Source organism: Neofelis nebulosa, chromosome 8, assembly GCF_028018385.1.
Source record: "Neofelis nebulosa isolate mNeoNeb1 chromosome 8, mNeoNeb1.pri, whole genome shotgun sequence".
In the NCBI taxonomy this organism is placed as follows: Eukaryota; Metazoa; Chordata; class Mammalia; order Carnivora; family Felidae; genus Neofelis; species Neofelis nebulosa.
The window spans coordinates 11,086,088-11,095,690 of NC_080789.1; the positions used below are offsets into that span (position 1 = coordinate 11,086,088).

The 9,603-nt window shown below is 62.1% G+C and overlaps 1 protein-coding gene across 3 annotated transcripts; it reads left to right on the forward strand.

Moving 5' to 3' along the window:
* The first annotated feature begins 4 nt into the window (after positions 1-4).
* On the forward strand, positions 5-9,026 carry SSTR3 (somatostatin receptor 3). Of its 3 annotated transcripts, none has more exons than XR_009265329.1 (3): positions 5-626; positions 831-995; positions 2,551-2,712. XR_009265329.1 is itself a non-coding variant. In XM_058741371.1 (3 exons), exon 3 carries the CDS (start codon positions 5,628-5,630, stop codon positions 6,885-6,887), a length of 1,260 nt encoding a protein of 419 aa, XP_058597354.1. In that variant the 5' UTR covers positions 5-626; positions 831-995; positions 5,579-5,627; the 3' UTR covers positions 6,888-9,026. The 3 variants fall into 3 exon arrangements, 2 of the variants coding, with proteins under 2 accessions (XP_058597354.1, XP_058597355.1); XM_058741371.1 differs by lacking the exon at positions 2,551-2,712 and adding an exon at positions 5,579-9,026; XM_058741372.1 differs by lacking the exons at positions 831-995; positions 2,551-2,712 and adding an exon at positions 5,579-9,026.
* Positions 9,027-9,603: the final 577 nt, after the last annotated feature.

Sequence of the window (9,603 nt, forward strand, 5' to 3'; positions counted from 1 at the left end):
TGCCCCCTCCTTCCCCGGCTCTCCGTGTCACCATCTGTGGCACAATCCTTCTCTGTCACTCTGCCTGCCACCCCCTCCTTCTCCTTCCTCCTTCCTTGCTCTCCATCCCTGCCTCTCTCCGCATCTCCTCTCGCCCCTTCTTTCCTCCCTGCCACGCATTTCACATCACTCTCCCTCATTCTGGCTTTCCACCCACTCACTGTCTTCTCCCTCTCCCTCTCTCTCCACCTCCGACCAACCCCCCTTTCCCCTCTATTCCTATTGGCTTCCCACAGTCCCTGCTCCCCTTTGCTTCTCCGTCCACCCCCACCCTGCGCTCCTGCCCGCAGAACCCCCTCTGTGCCCCTACCCGCCCCCTCCTCCAGGACGTGTCCTGGAGATGGGGGGGTGACGCACAAGGCACCCGTGGGAAGTCAGGGCCGCAGACCAGATGGGAGAGGCTCTGTGGGCAGCTGTGGCCGCCGCGGGCCTAGGAGGGGGATCGGGCCGTAAGCCCTGTAGAAGTGGGCACCGCGTGGGGACCCCAGCTAAGGGTGCTCTGGGAGCTTGGGGACTGGGCAGGGAGGGGGGCAGCAGGATGATAACCAGCCTGGCGGCAAGCAGGGGAGCCCTCACCCCATGGGCAGGTAAGGAGGCTGGGGCATGGGTGGGGTCCCAGAGGGTGGGGTGCCGGGGCCCACCCTCTGCCCAGGGTGAACTTGAGAGGCTGGGGGCTGGGCGCTGGGAGACGGTGGGAAGGCCCAGGGAGGAAGGAGGCCTTCCTGTGCCCTCCTGGTGGGCTGCAGAGGGTGGGGGCAGGTTAATCTCGGACTCTCGTGCCATGGTTCTAGAATACTGGGATCGCACAACAGCAGAGTGTCAGAGCTGGAAGAAAGCAGATGCATCATGTCGGTTGGCCTCCTTGGCTCACGTGCCAGCTTCTCTGAGCTCCCCCTCCACGCCGGGCGCTGTGCTCACGGCACGCTCCCATTTAATCTTTACAACAAGCCCGGGAGGTACGTCTACCTGTCTTCACTTGAACGGGAGGAAACTGAGGCCCGGAGCTAGGCAGTGACCTGCCCAAGTTCACACAGTAGCCTGGTGCCATCATTCTGTGGCAGAGACCAAGCCCCCAACCCGGGGCCTGCGGGGCGTGTTCCTGGGGGTCGGGCCCCGGGCCTGGAATGGGATGAGTGAGTGAGTCGGCAGTGATCAGCACAGTCCGGGTCTTTTGGGGGAAGGCCCAGTGTTGCAGAGGGCGGGCAGAAGGCAGTCGGCCAAGGGCATCAGCCTGCGGCATTCAAGGCCGTCCTGGCTCTTGGTTCCTCTCAGCCCGGGGCCTTCAGGGAAGCCAGCAGGGCCAGAACGCACTGGTGATTCAGGCGTAGACCAAACTGGGTTTTAATTCCCGTCTTCCGCTCACCAGCTAGGCGAACTTGTGCAAATTACTGACCTTCTCTGAGCCTCAACGTGCTCCCCTTTAAAAATCCTCCCTCCTGGGCTTGGTGAGGATTTCACGATGTGGGTCTGTGCCCAGGAGCAATGCCCCCACTTTGCTCGGAGCTCTGGCTGCTCAACTGCTCGGTCTGTTCACGTTTCCCAGGGCTCGGTGCTGTGTCAGGGGCTGGGGCTGAAGAAACAAATGACTCAAGGTCCCTGCGACCCAGAGCCTGCGGGTAAGCGGATGGGGGCAGACGAATGGAAGGTGATGGGGGTATCTGGCATCTCTGAGGGGCTCTCCTGAATTGCTGTGTGGCTCGGAGCAGCCCCTTGCCCTCTCTGGGCCTCTGTCCCCGCCCTCCCAGAGCAGTCCTGTGAGGAGTCCGCCCCCGGCTTTCAGGCGAGCTTGTGCCAAAGATAAACCAGACAGGGAGGAAAAGTCCCTCCTCCCTGAGGATGAACCAGATCATGCACAGGATCCCAGCTCCTTAAAGAAAAGGAGGCACCTAAATTGTAGGGGCAGAAAGCTGTAATTTTCCTGCTCCTGGCACCCAGCCTCTTAAACTTTGACAGGGAAGATGGGCCCAGATGGGGGGTGGAGGCAGGGAGTCTTCCAGGGAGGGCAGGGGCTCTGGGAGGGGGTATTGCACCCCCGGGGTACAAAGACAGGGCCTGGCCGGCCGCGCGCGCCTGTGTGTGCGTGTGTGTGTGTGTGTGTGTGTGTGCATGCGCGCGCCTGAGAAGGAGGTGGGAGGGGGGTGTCCTCAGGGCTCACCTCCAGGCTTCCCTGGGGGCATCTGTCCCTGCAGCCTGGAAATTAGGTTTGCCCAGCTCCCAGGCTGTCTCAGGAGCCTGGCGCTTTCCTGCCTCCTGCAGCCCCGGGCTGTGATTGGCTGCCCCATGGGGATGCTGTAAAGAGAATGTGCGCGGGGCCGCAAGGTGGATGGATGGGTGACGCAGGGCTCCGGGGCTGAGGAAGCCAGAACTCCAAGGTCTCAGATTCCACGTTTCCAGGTTGAACAAGGGCCGATTCTGGCATTCAGGAATTCTGACATTCGGACTCAAGGACGCGGAATCTAAAAATCTATGACTCTGCAACTCAGGCCTAAGAATCTAAAATTCTGGTTTTAGGATCTTACGATTCCAGGGGTTTGCGCCCACGATCCTAAGAGTTCAAGAGCCCGAAGAACAGCGAGGGAAGCTCTAAATAGGTTGGTGGGAGAGTGGGATGCAGGCTGGGTGCCTCCCCAAGGCCCAGCCTCAGTCTGCCAGCCTGTGAAATGGACACACGTGCGTGTGTGTGTTGGGGGTGGGGGGGGAGGATGATCTTAAGGGTCCTCCCAGGTCTGCCCCTTCTTAGCTGTGTGACCGGGGCTAATGTGTCCAATGGTGGGGACAACACTCGTCCTTCCCCCATCAGATCCCTAGGATGCTGCATTTCACTAGCTTCGCCTGGAACCTGGCAGCTGGGGTCAGGGACAAGGAGCCAGAAGCGCTGTTAGGATCCTATGAACCCAGTGTCCAGATAGCCCCTCCCTTAATGCCGCCGTCCCAGAGTCAGGAGAGCTGATGGGGTCCCGGGGTGATGATGGGGCACCCCCTGGGGTTGGAGGAGCAGGGAGGGGTGCTCTGAGCCCAACCAGCCTAGGGCATCATCAGGAGCAACCAAGGTCAAGGGGTTCTTTGCTATTCTAGGCAGTGCCCGGCCTGGTGCTCAGAGAGACTTTAGAAACCGAGACGTTTGTTCCTAGTTAAGGTGCTTCCCTTTTCCAGAAGCTTTGCATCTTTTTTTTTTTAATGTTTATTTATTTTTGAGAGAGAGAGAGAGAGAGAGAGAGAGCGAGTGGGGGAAGGGCAGAGAGAGAGGGAGACACAGAGCCAGAAGCAGGCTCCAGGCTCCGAGCCGTCTGCACAGAGCCCGACGCAGGGTTCGAATTCACGAACCGCCGGATCATGGCCGGAGCCGAAGTCGGACGCTCAACCGACTGAGCCACCCAGGCGCCCCCAGAAGCTTTGCATCTTAAAAATAGTGTCCAGATAGGGCAATGCAGGTGGCAGGTTCCACTGACAGTGTTGGGTCAGAAGGGGGATATCAGAGGCTTTCCTTCTCTCTCAGGGTTTCCTGTAGGGACAGGCAGAAGCCAAGGGATGGTGGGGGGAGGTCATTAGGAAGAAGGGGTGGGGAGCCTTGGCCTCCACCTGGGCCTCCTGAGAGCCAGAGGTAGGCTAGCAAGTTCTGAGGTGGGCGGCCTTTCCTAGCGGGTCTTGAATTTCCACTGTCGGTAATTCCCACCCCCTTTGCATTAAGAATTGTCCACTCCGGGTTCCTCTGATTCATCCGATGCCTCCAGCACCGATGCAGAGCCTGTGCTGTATGAAGGACGAGGAGACGCTTCAAAGCGGAGTGAGAGGGTCTCCACACTTAGGGAGAGTCAGTCTAGCGGGGAAGCCGGGAAGAGTCTAGCTCCTTGCAACACACGTGAGGCACGATAAGAAAGGTACTAACCTTAGTGAACGGGCATGCTGCGTGGTGCCCACCGTGTCGCTGGGCAGACTCTCATTCATGCTTCAGGACCCGTCTGGAACCTTCTCTTCCCTGGGAAGCCTGCCCCACCGGTGCAGAGAGGTGTGGCTGTTCTTGTACCTCCTTTCCGGTGTGAATTTCTCACCGTAGGGGGAGAAGGGGCCCCACAGGCCCCCCCCCCCTCGTCCAGGTTCACAGCTGGCCATCCCAGGCAGGGCCTCTGTGGGAGCGCAGCGGGACGGGCTAGGCTTGGGGGGGGGGGGGCCCGAGCACTCTGGTTCCAGGACAGGGGACATCACTCTGCCTGTGGTTCCTAACTCCATTCAGAATCTGAGGAATCTGATACAAGCTCTGGGCTCTGCCCAGACAAGACATAGACGCATGAACTTTCGCCAGAGTTTTGGGGGGCTCACGGATCCTCTGAAGTTCATAGAGAGACCCAGGTTCAAGGTTAAAAACCCGGGATATGCAGCACCGTTTTTTTTTTTTTCATTTTGTTTAATGTTTATTTATTTTGGAGAGAGAGAGGGAGAGAGAGAGAAGGGCAGAGAGAGAGAGGGAGGCACAGAATCCAAAGCAGGCTCCGGGCTCCGAGCTGCCGGCACAGAGCCCGACGCGGGGCTCGAACTCACGAACCGCGAGATCATGACCTGAGCCGAATGTCGGACACTCAACCGACGGAGCCACCCAGGCGCCCCCCCCCCCCCCAGCACTGTTTTTCCAATGTGAGGGCTGAGACCTGTGGGTGGCTGTCTCGGTCCGTTCTGGCTGCTATAACAGACTACCACGGGCTTACGAACCACATTTCCTTCTCCCAGTTCTGGAGGCTGGAAAAGCAAGATCAAGGTGCTGGCAGATTCTGTGTCTGGCGACGCCCGCTTCCTGGTTCGTGGTTAGTCCTCTCCTTGCCGTGTCCTCACAGGGCAGAAGGAGTGAGGGGCTCCCTGGGGTCTTTTCTGGCCCAGACCCCATTCATGAGGGCTCCACCCCGAAGACCTAATCACGCCCCAAAGGCCACACCTCCTAAGACCGTTACTGGGGGGTGAGGGTTTCCACACGTGAATTTGGGAGAGGGGGACACGTTCGGTCTATCGCAGGGGGTGATGCCCTCGGGCTTGGGCTTCTGCCAGCCGAGGCATCCTGTACAGAAAGGGCAAGTATTGCTTTCCGAAACAGTGTGACCTCGCTGAGTCACAATGTAAAATGGGCCGGCGTCAAAGACGGCTGATAAACTCTGGTCTAGAAGGAAGGGCCTGTGTTGTCACAGGCCAGTGGACTGATCCGTTCGCTCCTCCGTTAGACACCTGTGGAGGACCCACAGGGGCACGGGTGCCAAGGGGAAGGGGACCCTGCGAGGCACAGGCCAGCGCAGGCCCCCGCCCTTTGCAGCCAGGCAAGCCCGCGTCCCCCGCCACACCCTGGCCATGTGACAGACGTCACCTCTCTGAGACTCAGTGTCCTCGTCTGACAGGCGGGGATGCCTTGGCGGCCCGTGCAGAGTAAAATGGCTGGGGCCTGTCCGGCTCTGGCCGGGCGGGCGCCCTCGGCGTCTCCAAGTTCGGAGTGACGGGGGGGAGGGGCGGTGGAGGGACCGCCATTGCCCACGGTGACCCGGCCGTGTCCTTCCCCCTCCAGGCCAGTAGCTGCCCGTTGACCGCCGCCACCCCCCCCCCCCTCCTCGGCCATGGACACCCCTGGTTTTCCTTCGTCGGCCCCCACCGCCTTGGAGCCTGGGAATGCCTCCTCGGCCTGGCCCCCGGATGTCGCCCTGGGGAACGCGTCCGCGGCCCCGAGCGTGGCGGGGCTGGCCGTCAGCGGTGTTCTGATCCCTCTGGTCTACCTGGTGGTGTGCGTGGTGGGCCTGCTGGGCAACTCGCTGGTCATCTACGTGGTCCTGCGGCACACGGCCAGCCCATCGGTCACCAACGTCTACATCCTCAACCTGGCGCTGGCTGACGAGCTCTTCATGCTGGGGCTGCCCTTCCTGGCGGCCCAGAACGCCCTGTCCTACTGGCCCTTCGGCTCCCTCATGTGCCGCCTGGTCATGGCCGTGGACGCCATCAACCAGTTCACCAGCATCTTCTGCCTCACGGTCATGAGCGTGGATCGCTACCTCGCGGTGGCCCGTCCCGCCTGCTCCGCCCGCTGGCGCACGGCGCCCGTGGCCCGCACGGTGAGCGTGGCCGTCTGGGTGGCCGCGGCCGTGGTGGTGCTGCCCGTGGTGGTCTTCTCGGGTGTGCCCCACGGCATGAGCACCTGCCACATGCAGTGGCCCGAGCCGGCGGCCGCCTGGCGCGCGGGCTTCATCATCTACACGGCCGCGCTCGGCTTCTTCGGGCCGCTGCTGGTCATCTGCCTCTGCTACCTGCTCATCGTGGTCAAGGTGCGCTCGGCCGGGCGGCGGGTGCGGGCGCCCTCGTGCCAGCGGCGGCGGCGCTCGGAGCGCAGGGTCACGCGCATGGTGGTGGCCGTCGTGGCGCTCTTCGTCCTCTGCTGGATGCCCTTCTACGTGCTCAACATCGTCAACGTGGTGCGCCCGCTGCCCGAGGAGCCCGCCTTCTTCGGCCTCTATTTCCTGGTGGTGGCGTTGCCCTATGCCAACAGCTGTGCCAACCCCATCCTCTACGGCTTCCTCTCCTACCGCTTCAAGCAGGGCTTCCGCAGGGTCCTGCTGCGGCCTTCCCGCCGCGTGCGCAGTCAGGAGCCTTCTGCCGGGCCTCCGGAGAAGACCGGGGAGGACGAGGGGGAGGAGGACGGCGAGGAGGCGGCAGGGGGGCGGGGGCAGGGGAAGGAGATGAACGGCCGGGTCAGCCTCATCGCACGGCCTGGCACCGGCGGGCAGGAGCGGCCGCCCAGCGGCACGGCCAGCGAGCAGAGGCAGTTCCTGCCCCGAGAGCCCACAGCCGGGGGCAAGCCGGGCGCACTGCACGCCAGCTGTCTGTAGGGGCCCGCGGGGAGGCCAGCGTGGTCCAAGCACGGGGCCGAAGCTGCGGGGACGCCTCGGGCGGGCCACCCACGGTGCCCAGGGCCCCGTGACGGGCTGTGTGGAGGCCTGGGCTCCCATCCTGTGGCTGCTGAGACTCGCGGTGTGACCCTCGCGTAGGTCACTTTCCTTCCCCGCGCCTGGTGTTCTCTTCTGTGACTCAGGGATGGGAGGACTGAGCCTGGCCCGGCTCTGCTGGACGAGAAGTCTGGAGGGGCATTGCCGCGGGCCGACCTGCCTGAGTGGGGCCCAGAGAGCTGTGCCCCGGCCTTCCCCCTCAAAGACAGAGCATCCTGGCAGATGGGCCCGGACCTTGGCCCTCGGAGGGACGGACCGAGGTCTGGATCGCCCGGGGCTCAGAGTCAGGCTCCCAGGAGAGGGCCTGGGACCCCAAATAGAAGAAAGTCTTACCCAGTGCAGGGAGGGGTACACACTGCTCAGGCCCCACATCAGCTCTCCCCCACTCGCTGCAAGGCCTGGGCGGGCTCTTCTCTCTGGGCCTCAGGCCTCCCTTGCTGAACAACCCAGGAACCTCCAGGCCCTCTCGGCCCGGGCGGCCAGCGCTGGGACTCCCGTGCTCCTGGACAGGAGAATTGTCCGGGATTTTGCAGGACAGTCAGGCAGTTCAGCTTCAGGGCCCCTTACCGCTTGGGCCCTTCCGAGGCCCTGTATCTTATTTTGTACTTGTAATTTCGTATTCTTTTTCATAAAGAGGGACCCCACACTGCATACATTTAGGCCACCTAAAGCCTGGCTCAGCTCCCGTTGAGGGCCGCTGACCTATCCCCAAAGCGGCTCACTCTGCGTCCCGTGGCTGGAGTGGGGGTGTCTCTGGGCGTCTGCGGGCTCCAGGAGCCTCCCCTTAGCAGCTACCCCCTGGCGTTCCTCCCCTCGCGGAGACCAAGGCAGGATCCGGGCCAGGCAGACTGGCAGGGAAGCGCAGCGTCTTCAACAGGGTGGTGGAGAGAAGGAGGGAGAGGAGGAGAGAGAAGGGAGGGAAGGAGGAGGAGGTGGGTGGAGGACAGATCTGCTCCGTGACCTTGGAGCGATCCTTGGCCCCTCTGGGCCGGGCTCAGGTGCAGCGTCCCTGAAGGCAGGCTGTGGATGCCCGGCCTGATCAATCTCAAGAAAACGATGCAGTGAGGACGGGAAAGCAAATGGTCTGGAAGGCACAGCGCTGGCTGCCCAGAGGGCCTGTCTGTGCTGGTTAGGAGGGGCCGTGTGTTGATGGAAGCCCCTCATTCTCTGGGGCTACAGTTTGAGGAGGCCCAGGGAAGACAAGCCAGCGGGGTCTGGACAGGGACCACAGGGAGGGGCCGCCATGCAAGGACTCTCTTCCGGAGATAACCGTTTAGAGCCACAGTGAGGGCGGCCCTGGGGAGGGTGGTACTCAGGCTAAGTCCCTCAATCCTCCCTCCCCCGCCCCCCCGCGGAGGGCAGGGGGCTCCTCAGGGAAAGTATGCGAAACCACAATGTGGGGAGACCTAGGTCTCTAACCCACCTCAGGATCCTGCCTAGCCTTGACCTCTCTGGGCCTCAGTGTCTCCAGCATAAAATGGAGGTTGTCCCGGCTTGCCTACCTGCTCAGATCTGGGGAAGAAAATGAGTCATGCTGGGCAAGCCGCCAAGCACAGCGCGATGGGTGGGGGTGGGGGTGGGCGTGTCACGTTATAAAGTGGAAGCGACCCCCATGCCATGCCAGGCTTGGCCGACACCTGCTCCTTCCCCCAGCGGCCTCTCTGGCTCTGGCTCTTGGAGGTAAGAATACTGCGGGGCCCAAGACAGGAGGAAGGCTCCGGAGAGTCAGAGGCCAAAGACAGGCAGGGCTTGGGGAACGCGGCCCCCTCAGGTCACCGAAACAGACTTCGTACGCGTGTTGGCGCTGGAGGCCCGGCCCCCCGTCTGGGATTCCCCTGATGAGGATCTGGGGGTCTGAGGGAAGAAGGGCCCCGGCATTTCGGCATCCCCTGGCTGGCCCCGCCTTCCTGAGCCCTGGGACAGGTGCGCCTGTTCTCCAAGGGCAGCTGGAAGGCCCTTTAGGGAAATCCTGTGCGGCTCCTGCCCCTAGCTCTTGTCAATAAAGACAGTGACCCCCGACAAGAGCCGTGACCTGGGCCAATTCCTCTGCCAGGTGCTGTGCATCTAGACTGGTGTGCATGGATGGGTGTGTGTGTGTGCGTGTGTGTGTGTGCCACACCAGCCGTGTCTCTCTCGGCATGGGCTGTGTTCCCGGAGTCACGTAAATATGAACACTTGGAATAAATGAACGAATAGGGAGATTCCATTTCCCAAGCTGCAGGGGGGCAATTTTCACACCGGGACTCTAGCCTCCTTTGCATTTGTGTCACGAAGGGACCCTGAATAAATGTGGGGAGGGCCGGGGTGGGGGTGGGGTGCTGGAAGGAGCTTGTGTAGGGGTTTGGGCCTGGAATCTGTGGGTTATTGGAAAGGCGGGGGCCACAGGGTGAGGAGAGACCTGGGATTGTGAGTCTGAGCAGGAAGGAAAGAGTGGTGATGGCCCTCCCTGCCTGGTTCCTCCTCTCCAGACGGTCAAGTTGCTCAGAGTCAGGGCCTTACCTTCAACTTCTCTCTCAGAGGCGGTTGCCAGGCAACAGCCCATGGCCATCAGGCTCTGGACCCGGACTTCATGCATCGGCATCGGCATCGGCGGTGAGGA

Excerpts from the sequence above, each read along its gene's own strand:
- SSTR3 (XM_058741371.1), top strand. The coding sequence starts at position 5,628 with ATGGACACCCCTGGTTTTCCTTCGTCGGCCCCCACCGCCTTGGAGCCT.